At 42.3% G+C, this 27,288-nt stretch overlaps 1 protein-coding gene across 4 annotated transcripts in view; it reads right to left on the bottom strand.

The window, feature by feature from the left end:
• Nucleotides 1–400: 400 nt before the first annotated feature.
• The window catches only part of LOC134338562 (solute carrier family 2, facilitated glucose transporter member 11-like), a 40,983-nt gene continuing 14,095 nt past the window's right edge, over nucleotides 401–27,288 (bottom strand). For 3 of the 4 annotated variants that reach the window (XM_063034475.1, XM_063034473.1, XM_063034474.1), the window contains 8 exons: nucleotides 25,016–25,145; nucleotides 23,115–23,263; nucleotides 16,012–16,199; nucleotides 14,481–14,591; nucleotides 12,126–12,227; nucleotides 9,330–9,405; nucleotides 8,403–8,530; nucleotides 401–5,083 (listed from right to left, as the gene is read on the bottom strand). In XM_063034475.1, the coding sequence (XP_062890545.1) occupies nucleotides 4,931–5,083; nucleotides 8,403–8,530; nucleotides 9,330–9,405; nucleotides 12,126–12,227; nucleotides 14,481–14,591; nucleotides 16,012–16,199; nucleotides 23,115–23,263; nucleotides 25,016–25,145 (1,037 nt within the window). In that variant the 3' untranslated portion in view covers nucleotides 401–4,930. The remainder of the gene's footprint in view (nucleotides 5,084–8,402; nucleotides 8,531–9,329; nucleotides 9,406–12,125; nucleotides 12,228–14,480; nucleotides 14,592–16,011; nucleotides 16,200–23,114; nucleotides 23,264–25,015; nucleotides 25,146–27,288) is intronic. The other variant, XM_063034477.1, reaches the window with a different exon arrangement.

Below are 27,288 nucleotides of genomic sequence, written 5' to 3'. Positions count from 1 at the left end.
GCTCACACCGTAACCTCCTGTTCTCACTCTCCTTTCTCCCCACTCATATAAAATGGCTGGCAGCAGAGTGAAAAGATGCTTCCATGGCATCAAGTATGTTTGTATGGGATGTTGAGCATACACCTCTTGTTCCCCAAGTAAGGTGGGTGGGCAATATTGCTCCCCTGGGGGCAGGAGTTTCTAAGACGGCAATAAATATAAAGGGTTCAGGTGGTAGCAAAGGAGGTAGTCTTATTCAGGAACGTTTGACAAGATCCAAATCACTCCAAGTCTTTCACAATGTACCTAGTCAGCATTTGTTTCAACCACCCAATCCCTTCACTGCAAATCCTTGTTTGTTTTAAATAAGCTGCTTTTCCATTAAAAGATAAGTCACAAATTATACTCTTCATTGGAAAGAAAACCTAACTTTATTATAATACTGGTGCTTGGCATCGTTACAAGGAAATGAAACTTTAACAAATATTCCTTAATTTCACACTGTTCAGTTGATATGTTCATTGTTCAGAGGTTGGCTTTATATCCAACCTTTCAGAAATTATACTTTAAATAATTTAATGTTACAATTACTTCAACAGGCACTTCAATAATTTATTGATGCAGGCATTGAGGATATTGATACATGTGGTAGGCTCTTCAAAGGCTATTTTAGTAGCAATTGGTATAAATCAGGAAGGTGGCAAAGTTGAAAAATTACATCTTCAGCTTCACAATTCCAGCATGCTTCAGTGCAATGGCTTATTTACTAAACACCACTTTTCATTCACAGATTATCTATATGTACAGCACTACTAGAGGTTCTTTCCCATGCTCTTGTGTCTTCTAATCTATGATTCAGCTTCTATGCTTTAAAGAACACAAGGAAGACTAAAGTGTGCTTAACTTACATAATTTAAAATGTATAAATAATATTATACAGTTTTATTGGTATTTTATACTGTGCACCATATAAATGTCCTTACATTTGGAGAGAATGAATTACCATTTTCAATGTCAAATTTTGATTGTGAAGCAATTGGTTTTCCTGCTGTTATACAGATTCTCCCAGCATCCCAGAAGTATGAGAGTCGCAGATCATTGTGAACTGAGCTGAGCTGTGGCCAGTGGATTCCAAGCTACTCAACTACAGATGCTCCCAGCTAGCATGTCGTGGATTCGCATGGCCCCATCATCAGCTCACGTCAAGCTTAGTGTCTGATGCCAGCGTATCCACGTCTTGGGCTGAATTGCCAAGTATTATGCTGAAGGGTCCACCTATCTGACTGAACACTGAGTTGTCCTCACTGAACTCACTCAAACATTCTCCAAGCTGCTGCCCAACTTCATTGAAACATTCGAAAGTTTAAAACAACTAATACAATCTGAAAAATAAGCTTACAAGTTGTTCACCTTTTTTGAAAATATGTATTTAAATATTAAAACATCACTAAGATTATTTGCTTTCTTGATTCAAATCATCTTTTCAAGTTGTATTTATTTTTCAGTACTTGATTTTTATCTTTTTAATGATATGTTTGAATGTGCATTTAATAAACATTGAAATAATTTAATGTTTTATGTGACTTTGTACATCAGAGATACTGAAAAAGTTTTCATTTTTAACTATATTGCTGAGATATTTAAAAATAATACATTCTAAAAGATGAGGTCTTTGGAAGCACTTTGATTGGTTTGCCTCCTTTCAGGGTCTATCAGAAAGTTCCAGGATTTCGGGTTGTGGCCTCACTGTGGGGTCAGTCAGACTATGTAAATGGACACATGCATCTGCACCAGGCCAGCATGGGAACGGGGAGTGCAAATCCAGATGTAAATTGAGCACAATATGGCCCATCTCATCTTCAACGAGTCTTCTAAACACCTGCCATCTCTCTCACCCTTCTTTTTGACAACACAATGCTGAGGACACTGTTGAAAGTAGGATAGGTGTACTTGGGCAGGTAGAAACAGAGATATCCCTTTGAGGAAACAACAAGCAGGAAAGTCACAGGAGAATCAGTGGATGTTGTTGACTTGGATTTTGAGAATGCCTTTGTCGCTGGTGGGGCTCTAAGCAAGGTAAGAGCCCATTGCATTACAGGATAGACACTGGCAAGGATAACAAGATTGGCTGACTCGTAGGAGGCAAAGCATGAGAATAAAGGAGGCCTTTTCTGGTTGGCTGTCAGTGACAAAATGATGTTCCACAGGGGTCGGTGTTTCATATTATATATTAATGACGTGGGTGACAGAGTTGATGGCTTTGTGACCACGTGTGTGAATGATACAAAGGTAGGTGGAGGGGCAGGTAGGGCTGAGGAAACAGGGAGTCTGCAGAAGGACTAAGGCAGATTAGAAAAATGGTCAAAGTGGCAAATGGAATACGGTGTAGAGAAATGTATGGCTGTGCACTTTGGTAGAAGGAATAAAGGCATAAACTATTTTCTAAATGGAAAGCAAATTCAAAAATCAAGGTGCAAAGGGACTTGGGAGTCCTCATGCAGCATTCCCGAAAGGTTAACTAGCAGGCGTAAGGAAGGGAAATGCCACGGTAGCATTCTTTTTGAGAGGATTAGAATATAAAAGCAAGGATGTAATGCTGCGGCTTTATAAAGCATTAGACAGACCACATTTTGAATACTGTGAGCAGTTTTGGGCCCCATATATAAAAAAAGATGAGCTAGCATCGGAGAGTCCAGAGGAAGTTTGTAAGATTGATCCCAGGATCGAAAGAGTTGATGGATGAGGAATGTTTGATAGCTCTGGGACTGTATTTGCTGAGTTTAGAAGGTGGAGAGATCTCACTGAAGCCTATTGAATATTGAAAGGCCTGTATAGAGTGGACATGGAGAGAGAATTTCCAATAGTGGAGAGTCCGTAACCACAGGGAACAGCCTCAGAATACAAGGATGTTCCTTTAGACCAGAGAGGGGGAATTTATTTAGCCAGAGAGTGGTGAATCTGTGGAATTCATTGCCACAGATGGTTGTGGAGCTAAGTCATTTGTATATTTAAAGCAGAGGTTGATAGGTTCTTGATTAGTATCTATCATTGTCAAGAAGTCCTTCATGACTTTGGATTCCCCATTATAATTATTGCCTAACCAGATGAGTATTTCCAGCATTTCCTGTCATTAAGTTCGAAAGCTACAGAGGTTCCCAGGCTATGGATGGCCTGATTTGTGCAAATGTGATGTACATTTGTAAAACATTTATCTAGATAGCAATAATAGTGTTCTGTGGTGCTTGTGAATAACATGATACATATATATTCAATTAGTTTACTTATGAGAGTGAGTATACAATGAAATGAAAGAATTACAGCAATTGTATGTAGAGCGATTTGATATGGGCAGTAGTGGAAAATGAGTATTTCTCAGGTACAGAGAAATTGGCTTACAGTTGTCAGGAATGGAAAAATATGAAACCTAGGGGCTGCCTAAACTTTGGGAAATTATTTCTCATAAGGGTATGTGACCCGGATCCGGGCCGTACCCTCCAAATATCCAGACCTGCCTTTCGTTTTTTTTGCACTACCTTACTTTCCATTTTTCTATTTATGATTTATAATTTAAGTTTTTAATATTTACTAATTTTTACTATTTTTAATATTTAATATTTGTAACCCAGGGAGCGGGAAGCGCAGAAACAAACATCGCTGTGATGATTGTATGTTCTAGTATCAATTGTTTGGCGACAATAAAGTATAAGCATGAACTCAGTTTTCACTGACAATTGTTGGTTCTTTTGATCAATTTTATGAATTAATCTGCAGATACTTGAACATATGACCTGGATTATCAACAACTGTTTCTGCTGTAGGTTCCCTGCCCAGTGACAGAGAAAACTAACAGCAAAGATCAGCTACTCTACCCCACACTGCATGAAGGCAGAAAAAAAAGCATAGGGAAGAATATTGTTTAAATACTGAGTAAGAAACTACCAATACTATGATTCTGAAATAAAATCCAAAGATCCTGGAAACACTCAGCAGGTTAGGTAAAAAAAAGTCTGTGCTAATGTTTCAGATCATAAACAACCCCTCTCTTTCTAACTCACAAATGCTGCCTGACCAAATATTAAGCACCAGTATTTAACTGGACATCAGAAATAGAAGTAGCCCAGAGACACCTCACTGTCAAATATCAAGGCTAATCTTTCCACTCAGTATTATTTTCTCGTGCTAACTCTACATCCCTCAAGTCGATCAATCTTTGCCACAGGTACACTCAGCCACCACTGCATTGGACACATTTTCTCATTAACATAAACATCTGATCAGCCAATCAAGTAGCAGCAACTCAGTGCATAAAGCATGGAGACATGGTCAAAAAGTTCACTTGGTGTTTCGACTGGACATCAGAATAGGGAAGAAATGTGATCTGAGTGGCTTTGATCGTGGAATGTTTGTTGGTGCCAGGCCTGGTGGTTTGAGCATCTCAGAAAGTGCTGATCTCCTGGGGTTTTCACAAACAGTCTCCAGAGTTTACAGAGAACCGTGTGAAAGAAAACAAAAAAAAACACCCAGTGTGCAGCAGTTTTGCGGGCGAGAACGCCTCGTTAGTGGGAGAGGTGAGAGGAGAATGGCCAGACTGGTTCAAGCTGACAGGAAGGTGACAATAATCATGCACTACGACGGTGCAGAAGGGCATCTCTGAACACAAAGCTTGTCAAACCCTGAAGTGCAAGGGCTCAGCAGCAGAGCATACCCTCAGTGGCCACTGTATTAGGTGTAGGAGGTACCTCACAAAGTGACCCCGAGTGACGTGTGCAGCAAATCAGCCTCCACAGAGGCACATCAGTACAGACTTGCTAAGATTCACCAGCCTCCAGATGATGAATTTTCTTCTCTCTCAAGTCCTGAACGTTTAAATCCTTATTTTAAGAAAGGAACCCTTGGTTGTTTATGTTTTGACAGACTTTAACGTAGTTTCTTTGCTTTATCTTCACTCGGTCTACTTGAGCCCTCTGGAATTTTGCTTATGAAACTCCTTGGAAATTTCAAGAAAGGTCTTTCCTTTTGTTTCGGGCAGGAAGATTCCAATAAAGACGACGAAGAGGAAGCTAAGGAAAAGGAATGGCACATAGCAGAAACTGCCCAGCCCCTCCTGAAAGACAGAAAGACAGGGTGAGGGCAGCACAACAGATTTTCATTACAGAATCAAAGCAACTTCATCATTTACTACTGTCTTTTCTTTTTGCCTCACCCTTAAATGATTTTTTATTAAACTTTTTAATTTTCTGGAATCTGGGCATTACAAGGAGGCAAGTTAATGCCTATTTCTAACTGCCCTTGAGAAGAAGGCTTTCAACTGCCTTCTTGAATAACTGCAGTCCCTCTGCTGAAGGGGAGAGAAGTCCAGCATTTAGACACAGCAGCAATGAAGTGCCGGTGATATATTTCCCAGCAAGGATGGTGAGTCTTGCTATTCCTGTTCTTCATACAACCCGGCAACAATAATATAATTTGCATCAGGATTGAATCCCCCCTGCCCTTCAGATGGTATGTTTTCCAAAGAGCTGGCGGTGTGGTGGGGAAGGAGAGCATTTTATTTCGAATAGACAAGGATTGATTACAAAGATCCTGCAGAATTCCACAAGAGCTTTTGTACCCCTGATGATCTTATTCCGTCTTCAGCAGAGGCCATTGCTTCATGCTCTTACACCCCGATCAAAGGGGATCAGTGTAGATGGATGTTTACAAAGGGCCTGTTTCTTTGCTGCTCAGTCACCATCACTCAAGAAGGCATTGCTGTTTAGGTAATTGACCTTGCCTTGCAGAGGTTCTACACGTGTTTGTTTTAACACAAAGTAACACACAAAAAGTGCTGAAGGAACTCAACAGGTCAGGCAATGTCTGCAAAGGTGGATAAGCAGTCAATGTTTTGGGCCGAGACACTTCATCAGGATCTTCATTCCATTTCTAGTATCTGCAAAAGCTCCTGTGTTTTCCCTTTTTAACAATTCTTCTTACCTCCCCTTGAATAACATAGCCAACCATTGAACCATTATTCCATCCTCCTGGACCTCTTCCATCCAGAGATGTCACCCTTCATCTCACACACCTATCTCTAATTCTTTTCTAATATCCTCGAGCATCAGCCCCATTGGAGCTGTTGATTTAGCTTATTCTGGCCTTGGCTTTCCTTCTGTCTTAACTCTATTTTACAAAAAAAATCAATGTTTTCATATTCATATTCTTTCCATATCCAGGACATGCTCTCTTTTCCTTATTACCATTGGGGAAAGAGAAACAGGAGCCTGAAGACTCATGCTAAACATTTTAGGAACAGCTTCTTCCCCTTTGTCATTAAATTTCTGAATAACCTAAGAACCTCTGAATGCTACCTCGCTATTCCTCTGTTAAACTATTTTTTCTTTTTTGTATTTTACTGAAATTCCAAAATTCAAAAACCTCCAAGATCTGAAATTTTTCCGAGCACTGACATGACATCACACATGGAAAGTTCCGACAAGGTGCTGGGAAGGTTCCCAGGCGATGTGCCAGTCCCTGAGCACCACAGAAATTTCAGAGAAGTGACCTCACGTATGTAATGAAGAGAAGTTAATGAAAAATAGGAAAACACCGCATAAAGTGAACAATGAAGATCTCGACCATGAGTGGATTCGCCAGTGTCAGTGTGAACATATGCCTCTTAACGGTACGCTGATCATGAAACAAGCAATGATCTATCATGACAAACTGAAAATTGAAGGTAATTGTGAATATTCAGCAGGCTGGTTGCAGAAAGGCACAGCGTTAAATTCTTACAGATTATCTAAAGTTGAAAGTCTGCTGATCATGAAGCAGTAAAGAAATTCATCGAAGAGCTTTGCTGATGAAGATCTAACACCAGAACAAGTCTACAAAGCAGATTGTTTTTATGCCTGGCATAAAACCTAAAAAAATACAAATATAATGCACTATAACATTTTAATCAAAACATGACATCATAGGTGGAGACTGAAACCTGTTGTTGTTTGTTGTTGTTCAACAGCTGAATCAGGAATTCTCCTGATGCTGCTTTTCTTACCCTGTACACATATATTTCCATTTAATGTATATTAATTGTATAGAACAATTTTTACTATTAAGTACCCATGTGTGATGAGCAAGTGCAAGACAAGGATTGCTTACCAGTAGCACACAAATTCAGAGTTGGAAAGGATGGCAATCCCAAGCTGTCTCATTATATATTAAAAACTCGGAAACACTCCCATCCCCAAGCATTTTGGATAAGGGGCACTCAACCCGTAGTGAGTTTTATGTCTTGCATTGTACTCCTGCCACAAATTTCACAACGTATGTCAGTGATAATAAACTTGATTCTTATTTTGTCCAAAAGAACTTCACAGCATAACTTTCCAGACTTGTTATCTGCAACTGTTTGACAAGTGCAGACAATAGTTGCACGATTCACATCTACTCATGCACTTCACCCATCTTTTCTTCTTCACCCGTCCTATTATTATGCTTGCCGTTCATTAAACTCACTTAGTATCCTTTCTCTTTCTTCCTTACACCAGTCATTGAAAGTGGGCATGCAGGTACAGCAGGCGGTGAAAAAGGCGAATGGTATGCTGGCACTTATAGCGAGAGGATTCGAGTACAGGAGCAGGGAGGTACTACTGCAGTTGTACAAGGCCTTGGTGAGACCACACCTGGAGTATTGTGTGCAGTTTTGGTCCCCTAATCTGAGGAAAGACATCTTTGCCATAGAGGGAGTACAAAGAAGGTTCACCAGATTGATTCCTGGGATGGCAGGTCTTTCATATGAAGAAAGACTGGATGAACTGGGCTTGTACTCGTTGGAATTTAGAAGATTGAGGGGGGATCTGATTGAAACGTATAAGATCCTAAAGGGATTGGACAGGCTAGATGCGGGAAGATTGTTCCCGATGTTGGGGAGGTCCAGAACGAGGGGTCACAGTTTGAGGATAGAGGGGAAGCCTTTTAGGACCGAGATTAGGAAAAACTTCTTCACACAGAGAGTGGTGAATCTGTGGAATTCTCTGCCACAGCAAACTGTTGAGGCCAGTTCATTGGCTATGTTTAAGAGGGAGTTAGATATGGCCCTTGTGGCTACAGGGGTCAGAGGGTATGGAGGGAAGGCTGGGTTCTGAGTTGGATGATCAGCCATGATCATAATAAATGGCGGTGCAGGCTTGAAGGGCCGAATGGCCTACTCCTGCACCTATTTTCTATGTTTCTATGTTTCCTTCTCTTTCCCAGTACCCTAAAACTTACCACTTCCTATTTTTCCCCATCCCGATGAATTCTCATTGACCTGAACTGTTAACTATTTCCACGCCACCATACCTGGTCATTTCTCATCACTTTCCATTTTTACAATATAGACTATTTATAGAGATAAGAATGATTAATTTGTTCCAATATTAAACATTGTTAACGTTCATGATACTTACAACAATAAATGGGAACGTTAACCCAATAATAATAAAATTTATCCAGAAAAGGAATCCATTGATCATATAAGCTGAAGGCCTTGCAGTCTGGTCAAAGATCTCCATCGGAATGATCCCAGTTACCCCTGCTAGGGGCAGAGAAATCACAATAATGATACTCTAAACATAAGGACATCAGTAACTCCTGGCTATTATTCAGATTCTACTTATCACATGCAGGAAAGAATAAACACTATTATCACAAGACTGCTACATCATTAGCAACACCAACTATACAGTTAATAATTACTCCATCTGCAGCCGTCTAGACACTTCTATATCAGGAGACTGAGAAATTTCAGTGCAGGGAGTAGAATACATCTATTATTAATCCTATACTGGGCAATGAGTTGGAGGTAGAAAGAAATATTCTCAAAGCAAATTTTTTTATTCAGAAAAAGACTATTTAAAAGGCAGGGGGAACAGAAACTAGAGCTACTTTTCCCCATGAAGTGGAGGAATTTAATCAGAAAACAGTGAGTGAAGGACAGGTACATACAAATTATACACACAAAGATAATCACTGAGCCTGATTGATAGGCAGCCTAGCCAATCATCTCTACTGTGGTTGTAGCATTGATACCTCATGCATTGAATATATCTTCCACAAAGTGCTCACTAACAGATCAAGCAGGTCAAACTGGAGGATGCAACATGATTTTTTTCCATTAAAATGGTTACACTTGATTCATCCCTCCCATCATTTCCATATTTCTGACCAAAGTATCTTTAGTAACTTCATCTTTTATATCTGAACTCCACAAAAACAGCTCACTTATTTTGCAGTTTTGAAGGACTCACGATGAAATATTAACTTTTAATGTCAGCAACTGCTGCATTTTGTCAACAATTGGAATTTTCTTTATAGACTATAATACAGAGTCTTACCTGGGCCAATTCCAAAGCTTAAGATGGATGCAAAGATGGAAACGACACTCACATATGGCATCCAGCTAATCTTGTCCTAGTTCAAGACAGATCACATGAGTTAAACATGCAGGGTTGTTTTTCCACTAGTCATTAGACAGGTTAATTCTAACAGTACAACTGAAAACATGATCAGGGATGAAGTTCAGAGCCCTCAACTGAATTTGAATTCCTTTTCTTGCAACAACTGACCTACTCAAGCTTTGGTTCTGTTTTGATTTGGTTGTGCTAGATATGGGAAGATATGCAACAATCAGCCTTATCACCTATAGTTACCATTATTTATTTGTTTGAAGATAGAGCGTGAAACAGGCCCTTTGAGCCACACCGCCCAGCCACACACTAATTTAACCCTCACCTAATCATGGGACAATTCACAATGACCAATTAACCACGCGTTCTCTCTAGATACCTTTCAGTAATCAGTGCTCCAACTGTCATTCACTGGATTTAAGAAAGTGGAGTAGGAACAAACCTTGAGATCCTTCAGGCCTGATCTGCTACTCAATGAGATTGTGATTAACCTAAACTTGAATTTGGCTCCACTTCCCTGCCTGCTCCTTATAACTTTTGACTATCCTACATTTCAAACATCTGTCCACCTGTGCTTTGAATACATTCAGTGATTCAGCCTCCATTGCGCTGGGGTAAAGAATTCCAAAGAAATAATCCTCATAAAGAAGAAATACATCCCAATCTACATCCTAAAAAGGCGATTTCTGAAACTACTAGTTCTAGATTCTAACCTGTACATCTCCTTCAGAATCTTTCAGATTTTCAATGAGACTACATCTCATTCTCCTGAATCTCAGGATACTATACCATCCAATCTGCTTAGTCTTCACTAATAAAATAACCATTTAATCCTATGAATCAACTTAGTAAATCTCTTCTGAACTGCCTCCAAACAAACATATCCTTCCTTAAATAAGGAGCGCTAAACTGTAGCCAGTGCTCCAAATCTATTCTCACTATTGCTCTGTGCGCTAACAGCACAAGTTCTCCTATGATGGCTCCTTCTGTTTGCTTTCTTTACATCTGGGACCATTTCCCAAGAAATAAATGCAACCGGTTAAGCCCTTACCCTGCAGCCACCCATCACACATGTAAAGCCTGAGTGAATGCCCTGTTAACAAGCTCCCCCCCCCAACACCCTACCTCACCTCGCACACTCTCACCCTGCACTGGACACTTTTCATTTTCCATTGCTGCTGTTACATGGCTTAACGACATAAACTGAGGTGCACGGGGACTTGCGAGTCCTCGTGCAGGATTCCCTGAAGGTTAATTTGCAGGTTGAACCAGTAGCAAGGAAGGCAAATGCAATGTTAGCATTCTTTTCGAGAGGTGAGGCCTCACTCGGAGTATTGTGAGCAGTTTTGGGCCCCTTTTCTAAGAAAGAATGTGCTGGCATTGGAAAGGGTTCAAAGGAGGTCTACAGAAATGATTCTGGGATTGTCATGAGAGGATCATTCAATGGCTTTGGGCCTCTACTCACTGGAATTTAGAAGAATGAGAGGTGACCTCATTGAAACCTATTGAATGCTGAAAGGCAGCAACAGAGTGGATGTGGAGAGGATGTTTCCTCAGGTGGGGGAGTCTAAGACCAGAGGACACAGCCTCAGAATGAGGGGGAGTCATTTTAGAACAGAGATGAGGAGGAATTTCTTTAATCAGAGAGTGGGGGATCTGTGGAATTCATTGCCACAGGCGGCTGTGGAGGCCAAGTCATTGGGTATATTGAAAGCAGAGGTTGATAGGGTCTTGATTGGCCAGGACGTGAAGGGATATGGGGAAAAGAAAGCAGATTGGGGCTGAGAGGGAAAATGGATCAGCTGTGATGAAATGGCAGAGCAGACTTGGTGAGTTAGATGGCCTTAATTCTGCTCCTCCATTTTATGATCTTAACTTGAACTGTACTAGATTAAGTGATGCCATTCATTTTAATGAGAGGCAAAGCTGGGAGAAAAGCAATTCAATTATTTTTAAGTGTTTTCTTGCATAATGTGTTTGTTTTTTTATTTACTATAATTGTTTTAATAAATTTGAACACAGTTGTAACATAATGATTAACTTTTTTTTCATGTTTCTGACGTTTAGAAATGTCTGAGATTTTCACAAACATTTGGGCAGCTTTACAGCTCATCAGCCATTTCAAACGGCTTTCCCAGCTGTCGGTGGGGTTTGCACTCAGGAGATCTTGTATTATCATGCACAACCTCATTCATCAGGATTGATCTGAAGGTCTCTGTTCAAAATAAGAATGATTTCAGTAGGTAGGTGAGTGAGAAATTCTGGATTTTGAAAAGTAAATTGTATAACTTTCAGTCTGAATGACCTGAAGCACAAGTTTTTTTCCCCTTGTTTTTCTTTTGGATTAAATACATAAAGATTTTTTTTAAAGTCAAAGCTTCATGACATTGAATGGTTGAACATGCTCCTCATTACATTAACCTGATAATCAACCCCGAGTTGCTAAACATGGAGCTAGGCATTAAAAGCCCGATAGAGATGTCAAATCAAAAAATTCCTCAACTTCTTTATTTTGGTGTCATTCTAGTCAGCTAGATACCATGAGAACTCCTGGATGGGAATTTTGGTATCAATGCTGTTCACAAGTTTTTCTACTTCTAATCACTTTAAGTAAAGAAGAAAATGGAGATTAAAAATTATCTCTGAAATAGGAATCATGCCCTGAAAATTGACTAATTCCAACCTGACTCTCCTTTTAACTCTGAAAAAGAGACTGTGACTCACTTGGAGAGCCAATGAGATGGTGAAAATTATTCCACAGATGACCATCAGACCGTAACCTCCCATAAGCAGCAACCTGCGCCCAACTCGGTCAACGAACAGATTCTAATGGAGGGAACTCAGGTGTTAGAACACGGTAATAATACATCTGCAAGAAAGAACCCTTGGGCATGACGTGATGACTCTGTCAGAATCGTGTATGCTGCCCATTAAATTGCAAAACGCACAGTGCAGCATAAAGCCAAGTCCGTGGTTCAGCTGGACCCTGATTCCGAAGATCAGAGTGATCTGCCGTCACACAGGGTCTGGTATTGTCATACAACATGGAAGCAGGACCCCCTGCCCACTACATCGATGCCGACCAGTGGAACTACCCTTGACAAAGCCATCTGGCTGCCCTTAATTACTCCCTTTTACCCAGATGTCAGGCCTACAGATCTATAACTACCAGGCTTCTTCCTGAAAACACGGACCACATTTGCTGTCTCCCAGTCACATGGCCAAAGGAGATTTTAAAATTTCAGCCTGAATCCCAGCAATCTCTTCCCTTGTGTCCCCACAGTATCTGAGGATAAACGTCATCTGGCCAGAGGGTCTACCTTCAAGTCCACTAAGACAAAGTAGAGGAGGCCGCATTGGGAGTACTGGACACAATAGACGAACCCAGCAGGCTCGCAGATAAAGTGTTGCCTCATGTGGAAGGGCTGTTTGGAGGTGAATGGGCAGGTGTAGCACTTGGACAGCTTGTAGAGATTGGTGCTGGGAGGGAGATTAGCGGGCAGGGACGAAAGGACAACAGAATCACGGAGGGACCGATCTCTGTGGGAAGCAGAGAGTGGGGAGAGGTAAAGATGTTCTTAGTTGTAGGATCCCTTCGAAGATGGAGAATGTTGCAGAGGATGGTGTGTTGAATGCTGGTGCTCATAGGGTGGTAGGTAAGGATAAGCGGAACTCTATCACTGTTAAGGTGGCAGAAAGATGGGGTGAGTGCAGATGTTTGTGAAATGGAGATGTAGACGAGAGCAGGATCAATGGTGGAGGAAGGGAAACTCCATTCTCTGATGTCCTGAAATGGAAAGCTGCGTCCTGGGAACAAATGAAGCGGAGATGAAGGAATTGAGAAAGGGGAATAGCATTTTTACAGCAGACGGAACAGGAAGAGGTATAGTCAAGATAACCATAGGAATCGGCAGGTTTATAAAAGATGTCGGTAACAGTTTGCCTCCAGAGATGGGGACAGAGGTTGAGAAAGGAGAGGGAGGTATTTGTAATTGTCTATAGGTCAGGTTGGGTACAGAAAAATTGCAAACCTCAAGGCTTGGGTTGGTATGAGTCAGACATCTACCAACCCAAGTTCCACTTTTGCAGATTAATTTTACATATTGTTTTGACATTTTCTTTGTCCCTAACAATTACAAATCCCTGTAAGATCTTCTCTCAGGTGACCGTCTTTCATGATGAAAAGCCCAGTCTCTGCAATCTTATGGCACACACACTTAAAACTGGCAACCTACCCTTAAAACTGACAAACAGCTTATTCTCCTTGTCTGGTAAATAAATGCAAGCTGTGGTTTCATTGCCTCCAACTCTGAATCTCTCTCTCAGGTCACCAAAAGCCAGCCAGAAGTTGGAATGTCACTGATGCACTGAGCAATTTTATCATCATCTCCTTATAGAACAGCCGACTGTTTTGACTATTTAAAATTCCCACTGGCTTAATTGATTACAATTGGCAGCAGGTCTATCACTTTGTCTTTTCCATCCACATGCTTAAAATCTTTTAGTGTCATTTGCGGAGGTAATTCCTGCTGAGAGAGAGATATACACCCGTCCTAAAGCAGCTTTCATAGTAACTTTTTTTTTGTTTTTATTCGTGGATTATCCCATATTCAACTAGAGTGGTTCATAATGTAATGTGCACCACCTTTGAATCTTCGTTTTACTCAGAGCTCAGCAGAATCACATTTGTATCATTTTTTTAACATTTTCCAGACTGTTTATTATCTATCCTGCAATGTGTTTCACACGTTTTGAGCAATGCACTTCACCCAATTAATTTTACTGCAGGTATTCCTTCCCTCTTGGATCCCTCCTACACATTACACACTTGCATTCTTCAGCCTATATATTACACAGTGTATCACACACTTCAGTTCTTTAAATTGAAAATTAGGAAAGATCTTGGAGAACTTTTAAATTGCTTGCAACTAATCATAAGCCTATATAAAAAGTGGGAAGGTGACTTTACCCTGGGGCTATTTAATTCTCTCTTAATTTGTGTATGAATGGGTTTGAAGTATTTAATAATAGGAATCAAACAAAACAATGAGAACCTTAATTAAAAAAAACATTACGCACACTTGTCAATGCAGTAACAAGCTCACAGCACCCAGTTCCGATAGTGACGTATGGGATGTTTTTGTCAGAAATTCCCACAGCACGAAACACATATGCAGCGTAGTAGTACATCTGTTGGGGCAAAAGGAATCAAAACTCTGAATCCAACCAGATATAACCTGTTTCTGCTAACACGTCAGACCAGGCAAATAGTCATAGTCATAGCCATACTTTATTGATCCTGGGGGAAATTGGTTTTCGTTACAGTTGCACCATAAATAGTCAATAGTAATAGAACCATAAATAGTTAAATAGTAATATGTAAATTATGCCAGTAAATTATGAAATAAGTCCAGGACCAGCCTATCGGCTCAGGGTGTCTGACCCTCCAAGGGAGGAGTTGTAAAGTTTGATGGCCACAGGCAGGAATGACTTCCTATGACGCTCTGTGTTGCATCTCGGTGGAATGAGTCTCTGGCTGAATGTACTCCTGTGTCCAACAGTACATTATGTAGTGGATGGGAGACATTGACCAAGATAATACAAACACAAAGCCGATTTGCTGTCCCCATGAAAGAGTCTATTAACACTTGATTTGCTCTCTCCTGTCATACACAGTGTTATGTAAAATATACATGCTCAGCTAATTCAAGAGTTTATATTGTTATGCAAGATGCCCACAAAATACTATTCACTGTAATATACGGTGTGTTATACTATATGGTATATTCTAATGTATTCGATGATCTATTCTCTGTGTTGTTTGATGTCCTTTCACTTTAATAGTTGATGTGATTTTTTTGCAATCTTGTTCCCAGGTAGTTTGTGTTTTGAAGTTTTTTGACTCTCATATTGGTCTCTTCCTTTACGGCCATTCCTCAGAAACTCCTTGGCAGGTGGGCGCCGTGAACGTTGAAGTTGAAATACAAATTTGATACTAATTTATACTGAAGTTTCCTTTCAGTCACGTGTAAACAAAGTGGGCAATAGTAAGCCAAACAACCAGTGAGACACACTTCCAGACAATAATGTTTCGTCCATTTTTCTGTACACTTTGCATCAAATATCAATTCCTTTGCCAATGCAACAGAATCCATTGGAATTCAAGTGCGTCACAACTACAAATATATCTCTTGTTGCAATTCTACATATTAATCCATTTTAACATGTCCATGCCTCACTGAATTCTAAATATGTCGCTCTGAGGAAGTCCAGCAGAAGCTTGCAGATCTCTCATTCACATCTTTATCTTTTTGTGCTGCCACCTTCAAAGAAATGTCTATGTGAATGCAGAGTTGTTTTGTTTACCTAGCCCCATAAAATTGTACCATTTGAGGTACATTGCCTCTCCACTGGTGCCCATCCTCAAAGCCTTCCGAAATGGAGATGTAAAAGCGCCTTGTGAAATGCATCATGCAGTCCTGCATCCAGCATGTGTTTGAGAAAATGGAGCTTACATTTTGATGCCATCCATTTGATTAAAGATTAGACAGCCACTATTGCTATTATATATTTCCAGTGTCAAACTTCCTTTGGACCTCATCCTACTTACAGTGTCATTCCCACATAACTGTACGGCACAGCCCAGCACAGTGGTGATCATCAGCTGCCTTCGGACACTACGGTCTAGAAACATGTCCCATATTTTCTTGACATTTTCACCTTCAAGTGCAGATTGCTCTTCCAACATTTCACCTAATTCTGACGTCAGGTTGGCATCACCACGCAGCTGTCTTAGCGCTGTAAAAATAGAGAGGATGATGTTACTGGCAATCAGAGGGCCAATCATGGTCTGGGGTATTTGCCAATGGTCATGCATTGCATTTCGCTCACATGAGGTAACTGTGAATGTTCTACAGGATGGGCCAGGTCCTGCTAACCCAGAATTTCCAAATGCAGTCCCCCCCAGTTAATCTCACTAGCTTTGTACACCGTGCAGGCCAGAAACACGAGGCTCCACCAAAGGACTCCAGAGGAAGTTCAGCTGCAAAGCAAAACTAACGCTAAATCTAACACAATGCACGCAAGTCAACAAGTCCTTCACTTCCACATGTAGCAGTGGACACACAGAAGTCCAGGTAAATGGCTTAATGTAGTGAGATCCAGCTATTAATAACGAAATTAATTTCTCTTCCCTATAAAAAAACAAATGATCTAAATTTATTAATTTATTTATTTACAGAAAAGATCCTTCTACCTCAACAAGCTGCACTGCCCAGCGACCATCTATTTAACACTGGCTTAATCACAGGACAATTTAAAATATCCAATTAACCTACTAACCGGTACATCTTTGGACTGTGGGAGGAAACCAGAGCACCGGGAGGAAACCCTTATATTCACGGGAAGAACGTAGAAACTTTCTTATAGAGGATGCTGGAATTGAACTCTGAACTCCAACGCCCTGAGCTGCAATAGCGTCACACTAACCACTATGCTACCGTGGCTTCACTCGTGCAGACAAGTTTCATTGAAACTAGCCTTAACAGTTTTCCATGATGAAGAGGGTGCCAGATTTCAATGATGCTTTGTGTGAACTGTCCCCTCATGAGGGGTGACTTGATAGAAGCGTACAAGATATTAAGAGGCATAGAACAAGTCGATATCCAGACTTTTCCCCAGTGCAGAAATAACTACTATGAGGGGCATAATTTTAAGGTGATTGGAGGACAGTACAGGGGAGATATCAGAGGCAAGTCAGAGACTGGCGAGTGCATGGAATGCTCTTCCAGGGGTAATGGTAGAGGCAGATAGATACATTAGGGACATTTAAGAAACTTTTAGATAGGTACATGGATGACAGAAAAATGGAGGGGGTGTGTGTGTGTGTGTGTGTGTGTACGTACATTGATTTTAGATTAGGTTAAATGGCACAACATTATAGACCAAAGGGCCTGTTCTGTGCTGTAATGTTCTATTTTATCATCCCTAATTCGGAAGTCCCTCTCCAAACGTAGCAGTTTCTCCTTATCTTTCCTACTAACCCTTCAATACCTTCAGTTTCTTTATAAAATGTTAAAGGTTGCTATAATCAGAAATTTAGGCACTTCAGCTCTCTTCATAAATTACTTCTGGGAGATACTGTGCCTTATAAAAGCATTCAGCCCCAACCCTTTGTTCATATAAATAAGTATTGCAACCAGGGATTTTGATCAATTTAACTGAGAATTTGTACTTGTGAATCACCTGCTCTTTTTTTCCACAATATTGCCCAAACACAGGAAAAACTAAAAAATTCAAAACCTGTAATGTCAGCATTTCAAAAGTATTCATTCCTCTTTGCTCAGTACTTAATACAACCAAGAGGTGGTGGTGGGAGGCAGAAGAACGGTTACAGGATTGCCTTGAGTCAGTGGACTGGCCAAGTCAGCTGTGGACGGGTGTGTCCCAATGACATCATTCCACACTTCCTCCAATCAGAAGCCCTGGATGAACAAGGAAATCCAGAACCTGCTGAGAGCCAGATCAGAGGCATTCCGATCTGGAGATCAGGAATGCTACAAGAGGTACAGGTATGATCTCTGGAAAGCCACCCCTTAGGCAAAGTGGAGATTCCAGACAATACTGGAATCAATGAGGGATGCTCGACAGCTATGGCAGTGTTTGAATGCCATAGCCTCCTACAAAGCTAAATCTTGCGACACAGGGGCACAGAGCTTTGCATCCAGATGAACTCAATGCCTTCTCTGCTCGCTTTGACCACCAGAACAGTGAGGAACCATCGCATACCCCCATGTCCCCCAATGATCCTTTGGTCTCAGTATCTGAAGATGTCTTCCAGAGAGTGAGTCCAAGGAAAGCATCCGGTCTGGATGGAGTACCTGGCCGAGTGCTGAAGACATGTGCCAACCAACTGGCTGGTGTATTCACGGATATCTTCAGCCTCTCACTCCAGCAGTGTGTGGTACCCATCGCCTAAAGCAGGCTTCAATCATACTGGTGCCCAAGAAGAGCATGGTAACCTGTCTAAATTACCATCACCCAGTGGCACTTACATCCACAGTGATGAAGTGTTTTGAGAGGCTGGTGTTGAAGCATTTCAGCTCCTGTCTGAATGGTGACTTGGATCCACTCCAATTAGCTTACTGAAGGAACAGGTCTACAGCGGAGGCCATCTCATTGGCTCTTCACACAATCCTGGAACATGTGGACAGCAAAGATGCATACATCAAGGTGCTCCTTATCAATTACGGCTCAGCATTTAATACCATCATCCCCTCAAAACTAATCAGTAAACTCCATGATTCAGGCTTCAATACCCCCTTGTGCAATTGGATCCTGGATTTCCTCACCTGTAGACCCCAGTCAGTTCGGATTGGCAAAAACATCTCCTCTGCAATCTCCATCAGCACAGGAGCACCACAAGGCCCTGCTTTACTCATTTTACACCTATAACTGTGTGGCAAAGTACAGATCCAACACCAGATACAAGTTAGCATTCATTTCAAAAGGTCTAGAATACAAGAGCAGGGATATGATGCTGAGGCTTTATAAGGCACTGGTGAGGCCTCACCTTGAGTATTGTAAACAGTTTTGGGCTCCTCATCTAAGAAAAGATGTGCTGGCATTGGAGAGGGTTCAGAGGAGGTTCGTGAGGATGATTCCGATAACATAAGGGTTATCATACAAGGAACGTTTGACAGCTCTGGGTCTGTACTCGCTGGAATTTAGGTTGAGGGGGAATCTCATTGAAATCCTTCGAATATTGAAAGGCCTAGATAGGAGATGTGGAAAAGATGTTTCCCATGGTGGGGGAATCTAGGACAAGAGGGCACAGCCTCAGGATAGAGGAGCGTCCATTTAAAACAGAGATGCTGAGAAAGTTCTTTAGCCAGAGGGTGGTGAATTTATGTAATTTGTTACCACAGGCAGCTGTGGAGGCCAGGTCGTTGGCTGTATTTAAGGCAGAGATTGCTAGGTTCTTGTTTGGACATAGCATCGAAGGTTACGGGGAGAAGGCTGGGGAGTGGGGTTGAGGAGGAGAGAAAAGGATCGGCCATGATTTGAATAGCAGAGCAGACTTGATGGACCAAATGGCCTAATTCTGCTCCTATATCTTATGCTCTTATGGGTAAAGCCCTCACAACCATTGAGCACATCTACATGAAACGCTGCCCATCCAGGCCGTGCTCTGTTTCCGCTGCTGCCATCAGGTAGAAGATACAGGAGCCTCAGGACTCGCACCACCAGGTTCAAGAACAGTTACTACCCCTCAACCATCAGGCTCTTAAACAAAAGGGAATAGCTACACTTATTCAAGAACTTTGTTATATTGTTATTTCATGTTCAGTATTTATTGCTATTACTTTTACTTTGAACCACCTTGCGTCACTATTATCAGCCAGTAGTCTCTTTGGATAAGTCTCTAGTAGCTTTGCACAACGTGATGCAGCAAGACTTGTCCATTCCTCCTTGCAAAGTTGCTCAAGATGAGCCAGGTTAGGTAGGGAGCGGCAGTGGACAGCAACCTTAAGGTCTTGTCAGAGATGTTCAATTGGGTTAAGCTCAAAACTCTGAGTAGGCTACTCAAGGTCATCAATTTTCATCATTTGAAGCCACTCCCCAGTGGATCTGGCAGTGTTCTTTGGGTCGTTATACTGCTGAAAACAAACTCACTCCTCATTTTAAGCTTCCTGGCAGAGGCTAGCAGGTTTTTATCCAGGATCTCATTGTATTTAGCAGCTTTCATTTTCCCATCAATCCTGACCAGACTTTCAGTCCCTGCTAGTGAAAAGCATCCCCATAACATGATGCCACCCCCACCACTGTCTACCGTAGGAATGGTGTTACCTGGCTGATGCGCAGTATTAGATTTACACCCTATGTGCTGAGGTAAAAATAGTCCACTTTAATCTCATCCAGCTACAAGACCTTCTTCTACATCTTTACAGTGTCTTCTAAGTGACAATCTGCGAAGACTTTACGAGCAAGGATATTTTTTTTTTAAAAGCCAGGGCTCCTCCCTTGCCAATCTTCCATAAATCCCTTTTCTGTGCAAGGCTTCAGAGATTGTGGAGCCATGAACTTCAACTTCAGTTGGAGCCAATGACTTCGGCAGCTCACTCAGACTGACTGCTGGCATCACAGCAGCCTCTTTCACAAGGGCTATTCTTATTTATTTATTTAATATCTTACATCCAAAGGAGTGAAAGTCTTTATGTTGTGTCTCCATCACAATGTACAAGAAATAAAGAGGGGAATGTAGGAGGATATTGGCCAAACTCTAAGGTTGTATACATGTCTGTACAGTCTGAAATGTGACCAGTCAAATCTAGTCAGCCTCATGAACTGCCTTGAGAACATACAGTGTTGGATGGCACAAAACTTCCCACAGCTGAATGAAGGCAAGTCTGAAGTTGTCCTATTTTGCCCCCCGACTCCATCAAAGTGAGTACCAACAGTCTTGGTAACCTGTCCACCCGTGTCAAACCCCACGTTAAATCCCATGGTGTGATATTTGATTCCGCCTTTAAGTTTAACAAGCAAGTTAATGCAGTAGTAAAAGCCAGTTTTTTCCAGCTTCGTACTATTGCCAAAATCAAGTCGTTTCTCTCTTTCAAAGATCTCGAGAAAGTCACCCACGCCCTTGTATCCTCCCGCTTGGACTACTCCAACTCCCTGTATACTGGGATTAGTCAGTCGTCCCTCTCCCGTCTGCAACTGGTCCAGAACGCCGCAGCCAGGCTCCTGACAGGTGCCCGGAAGAGGGACCATATTACTCCTATCCTGGCCTCTCCCCACTGCCTGCCAGTATGGCTTATAATTGATTTTAAGGTTCTCCTGTTTGTTTATAAAGCCCTAAATGAGCTGGCCCCCTCCGATATCGCAGACCTTCTAACCCCTTATTCTATTTCCAGGTCCCTCAGGTCGGCTTACTTGGGGCTCCTGGCTGTCCTGCGATCTAAATTTAAGCTCAGCGGTGACCGCACCTTTGCTATTGCAGTCCCTAGACTGTGGAACAGAATTCCCCTCCCTATCAGAGCTGCCCCCTCTATTGACTCTTTTAAATCCAGGCTCAAATCTTACCTTTATTCACTAGCGTTTGAATCTTCCTGATGTGGCTGATTTTTGGCTTGTGCCTCGGCTCATGTGTTGTTTATTTTGTGTCTATAAGCTGTGTGCCTCGTTGTTTATATCTGTGGTTCTTGTATTTATGATTTTAGCTACCTGTTATGCTTTGTACAGCACTTTGGCCAACATGGGTTGTTTTTAAATGTGCTTTATAAATAAATTTGACTTGACTTGATAAGTCTGATGGCCTGGTGAGAGAAGCTGTCTCTGAGCCTGTTGATCCTTGCCTTGATGCTGCTGTACAGTTTGCCAGACAGTAGCAGCTGAGAGAGTTTGTGTTCGGGGTGGCTGAAATCCCTGATGATCTTCCAGGCCCTTTTTATGCACCAGCTGCTGTAAATGTTCTGAATAGAGGGAAGTTCACACCCACAGATACACTGGGCTGTCCGCACCACTCTCTGCAGTGCCCTGCGATTGAGGGAAGTACAGTTCCCGTACCAAGCAGTGATGCAGCCAGTCAGGATGCTCTCAGTTGTGCCCCTGTAGTCCTGAGGATTTGGGGACTCATGCTGAACCTTTTCAGCTGTCTGAGGTGAAAGAGGCGCTGTTGTGCTTTTTTCACCACACAGCCGGTATGTACAGTCCAGGTGAGATCCTCAGTGATGTGTATTGAGGAATTTGAAACTACCCACTCTCTCAACTACTCTGGAAACTAAGTTTAGAGGGGTGGCCTGACCTAGGCAGAGTGGCTGTGGTTTCATACTTTTCCCACTTCTTCACGATGGACTGCACTGAGCCCGAGGTATGTTCAGTGCCTTAGAGATGGCCTTGTACCCTTTCCCAGATAATCATTTCCCCAACTTGCCTTGAATGCTTTTGTCACATTAGTTTGGCCTGGTGAAAATCTACCATCCTACTGGACGTTACAGAGAGAGGGTGACCCTCCAGTTTTCTACAATCAGCAAAATGGGTGAGCTGGTAAGGTGAAATGCAGTCCTGCACTGAGGAAAGTTAGCGCAGTATTTACAAAGGGGATGAATACTTTATCAACTTCACAATGTTGAGTGTTTTTAGTTTTTAGTAAATTGTTGACAAGTTTTGGAATTTTTCTTTTGATTTCACATGATGCACATGCATTGTGGATTAGTTTAGAAAATCCTACTTCAATATATTTCAAACTTAGAAAATGAGGCAGTAAAGTGTGAAAATAGTTGTGGGGGCTGAATACTTTTTTCAAGGTACTGTATATGTCTTAATATCAAGTGAAGCTGCAGAAGAACATCAGAAATAGGAGCAGGAATAAGCTACTTGCCCCTCTCTTCACAACTGATCTGTGCTGGCCTCAACTCCTCCGCCACTGCAGTTCCCCATAACCTTCAAAAACCTGAAAGAGTAAATGCCCTTATCGCCTAATACATAGAATGACTGGTCCAAAGAGTACATGAAGACCAGCAGATGAGGTATCAAAGGGCTGGTTGATCCCACTGGACCCATTCACCATCAGGACGAAGCTTTCTGCACTAGAAAATGGAAGCAGCTTCTTTTGCTGTAGTACAAACCACGCCTCTGACCACTGGTTATCCAACTTTCTCCATGATCCCCAAAGCAAAGGATAATGGCGTATATTCTCTTAGCATTTCTCACCCTTCATGCACATATCCTTGTCCTCCTTGTCGATCAGCAAGTACCTGGGACTTTCTGGGCACCACGGAAGAGTGGCCAGCTGGATTAGAGCTGGTACTGCAGAGGCTGACAGCAGGATGGGCCATGTTTCTTCCCTGCCAAGTACCTCACTACAAACATAATTATAAAATGACTTTACTTGCTTAAGAATACAAATAGTACCGCCAACCAGCACAGCAGCAGCGTGTGAAAAGGGTCATCAGTGCTGCTGGGTCTGTTGTTGTTTGTCATTTGTATTAATGATCTGGATGACAATGTGGGAAACTGGATCAACAGATTTACAGGCAAGGCCAAGATTGCAGATGTACTGGATAGTGAGGAAGACTATCGAAGCTTGCACCAGCTGTAAAATAGCAGATGGATTTAATTCAGAAGTATGAGATGTTGCACTTTGGGAGGACTGACCAAGGTCGATCTTACACAGTCAATAGTAGGGCACTGAGGAGCGCGGAATAACAGAGGGATCTGGGAATAAGGGTCCATACTTCCTTGAAAGTGGCGTCACAGGTAGAACGGATCATAAAGAAAGCTTTTGGCACATTGATTTATGAAGGCTGAAGTATTGAGTACAGAAGATGGGATTGTTATGTTGAAGTTGTGTAAGAGGCAAGGCCAAATTTGGAATATTGTGTGCAGTTTTGGTAACCCATCTACAGGAAAGATGCAAGTACGATTGAAAGAATGCAGAGAAAAAATTTACAAGCATGTTGCCAGGACTTGATGACCGGAGTTATAGGGAAGGGTTGCAAAGGTTTGGACTTTATTCCCTGCAGCGTAGAAGATTGAGGGGAGATTTGATAGAGGTATACAAAATTATGAAGGGTATAGATAGGGTAAATGCAAATAGGCTTTTTCTGCTAAGGTTAGGTGGGACTACAACTAGAGGTCATAGGTTAAGGATGAAAGGTGAAATGCTTAACAGGAACATGAAAGGGAACTTCTTCACTCAGAGGGTAATGAGAGTGCAGAATGAGCTGCCAGCACAAGTGGTGGATGCGGGATCAATCTCAACACTTAAGAGAAATTTGGATGGGTTCATGGATGAGGGGGTTATGGAGATCTATGGTCTGGGTGCAGATCGATGGGACTAGACAGATTAATGGTTCAGCACAGACTAGATGGGCTGAAGGGCCTGTTTCTGTGCTGTACTCTACCTATGACAGGCATCTGGGAGTGTATTAAAGACTGTATTCTAATCTAATGCCACACAACTGTTAGTGAGCACGATGAATAGCGCAGCAAGGTTCTCTGGGGATTGGATAGTTTGTACATTTACACTTTAAGGTGTAGCTGCAGCTTTCTCAGTTCTTAATCAAAAGTTCACATGTTGCAGGGATACAAAGTGAGAAGATCTCTTTTTTGGTGCCTTCATCTTTTCAATTAACTTACTTAGCAAACAACTGCATTTAAATAACAATTTTTTAATATAATCAAACAGCCAGGGCCATTCACAGAAATTGCCATCAAGCAGAGTTTGACAATGTGAAAAAATGAAGGTGACAGATGAGGAAACCAAAACCTTTGCCATAGTAGGAACGTCCTCAAGAAATAGAGACACAAAGAGAGATGGAAAGATGGAAAGGTTTCCCGAGCAAATTCCAGAGTTTGGGCACAGACCTCAATGTTTAGTCCCTGGGTGTACTGGGGCTGAGGAGGAGAGGGGAAAAAGAGGATCAGCCATGATTGAATGGTGGAGCAGACTTGATGGGCCAGATGGCCTAATTCTGCTCCTGTGGCTTATGGTCTTACACTCTTCTTTACAACTACATTGTGAGCAATAGATTTATTCAGGTTTTGACATGAGCATTAAGGTACACTAGAGCAATCATCTATATTGTAAATAAGGAAATGGTAGAACTTACCTAAGACCTAAAACCTGCCCAGTCACTAATCCCGCTGCAGTGAACGGAGCATATGACAAGGCCACTATGCCTCGTATCTTCTTTGGTGCACTCTCACCGAGGTACATGGGGTTGATATTCACTCCCACACCTCAAGAATAAAAGTAAACGTTAGTTGCATGAAGTACAGATTTTAAAATAACAAATTTTACAACATTTGTCAGTGATATTAAAACTGATTCTGGCAGAGATACTGAGCCCAACAGAATTGGATATTTCGGTCTATTTTTATTTCTAGTTTTCCCCAAGTACAATTTTCCATTAATATGTTCTATCTATAAACCAATTCAACAACCCACTGTCTTTACAATTTATAGGAAGAGGTGCAGTCGACGTTTCAGGCCGAGACCCTTCGTCAGGACTAACTGAAGGAAGAGTGAGTAAGGGATTTGAAAGTTGGAGGGGGAGGGGGAGATCCAAAATGATAGGAGAAGACAGGAGGGGGAGGGATAGAGCCAAGAGCTGGACAGGTGATAGGCAAAAGGGATACGAGAGGATCATGGGACAGGAGGTCCGGGAAGAAAGACAAGGGGGGGGGTGACCCAGAGGATGGGCAAGAGGTATATTCAGAGGGGCAGAGGGAGAAAAAGGAGACTGAGAGAAAGAATGTGTGCATAAAAATGAGTAACAGATGGGGTACGAGGGGGAGGTGGGGCCTTAGCGGAAGCCAGAGAAGTCGACATTCATGCCATCAGGTTGGAGGCTACCCAGACGGAATATAAGGTGTTGTTCCTCCAACCTGAGTGTGGCTTCATCTTTACAGTAGAGGAGGCCGTGGATAGATATGTCAGAATGGGAATGGGACATGGAATTAAAATGTGTGGCCACTGGGAGATCCTGCTTTCTCTGGCGGACAGAGCGTAGATGTTCAGCAAAGCGGTCTCCCAGTCTGCGTCGGGTCTTGCCAATATATAAAAGGCCACATCGGGAGCACCAGACGCAGTATATCACCCCAGTCGACTCACAGGTGAAGTGATGCCTCACCTGGAAGGACTGTTTGGGGCCCTGAATGGTGGTAAGGGAGGAAGTGTAAGGGCATGTGTAGCACTTGTTCCGCTTACACGGATAAGTGCCAGGAGGGAGATCAGTGGGGAGGGATGGGGGGTACGAATGGACAAGGGAGTTGTGTAGGGAGCGATCCCTGCGGAATGCAGAGAGAGGAGGGAGGGAAAGATGTGCTTAGTGGTGGGATCCCGTTGGAGGTGGCGGAAGTTACGGAGAATATTATGTTGGACCCGGAGGCTGGTGGGGTGGTAGGTGAGGACCAGGGGAACCCTATTCCTAGTGGGGTGGTGGGAGGATGGAGTGAGAGCAGATGTACGTGAAATGGGGGAGCTGCGTTTAAGAGCAGAGTTGATAGTGGAGGAAGGGAAGCCCCTTTCTTTAAAAAAGGAAGACATCTCCCTCGTCCTAGAATGAAAAGCCTCATCCTGAGAGCAGATGCGGCGGAGACGGAGGAATTGCGAGAAGGGGATGGTCGACTGCACCTCTTCCTATAGATGCTGCTTGGCCTGCTGCGTTCACCAGCAACTTTGATGTATGTTGCTTGAATTTCCAGCATCTGCAGAATTCCTGTTGTTTGTCTTTACAATTTGTGTGTCAGCTTTTGTAAATCATCTGCAGTTCTTTCAACCTTTCTTTCTCCTTGTTGGAGCTTTTCCCTGGCTCTACTGAAGGGAAGATGATTCCTCATGGAAAGTCTTAATGTTAATCCATTTAACCACATGGAGGAGAAAGAGATCACAGCACGGTCCAGACAACGTCCAGAGAAACCCCATTTCCAGCAGTTTCAGAGGGCATTGATCATGACTGTGAACAACCACCCCAACGGAATTTACACAGTTCACAGAAATGTCCAGCACAGAATAAGACCTTCAGCACACGATGTCTGTGCCGAATATGATGCCACATTAAACTAAATATCTTCTACCTGCAACTTATCCACCTCATCCTCAGGCCAACTGCTCCTGATGACTTTTAAATCTGGAAATTCCACACAAGGAAAGGTAGATTGTCTCACACCAGACCAGAAAAGAGAAGAGGGTCACTGTGGCTGAGAAGTTTGACAAACAGCCAGGTGTTTTTATTTCCATATTGCCCTACAACATTAAGGGAGGCCATTTGTCCCAGCAAGTCCATGCCAGCTCTCAGAACAACCCTTTCAATCACATTCACTCACTTGTTTCTCTCTCACATGTCCACTAACTTCTCCCTGAACCTCCAATTTCCCATCT

This window comes from Mobula hypostoma, chromosome 27 (genome assembly GCF_963921235.1).
Source record: "Mobula hypostoma chromosome 27, sMobHyp1.1, whole genome shotgun sequence".
Classification (NCBI taxonomy): domain Eukaryota; kingdom Metazoa; phylum Chordata; class Chondrichthyes; order Myliobatiformes; family Myliobatidae; genus Mobula; species Mobula hypostoma.
The sequence above is the reverse complement of the archived record's forward strand: the minus strand, read 5'-3'. Positions and strand labels throughout refer to the sequence as shown.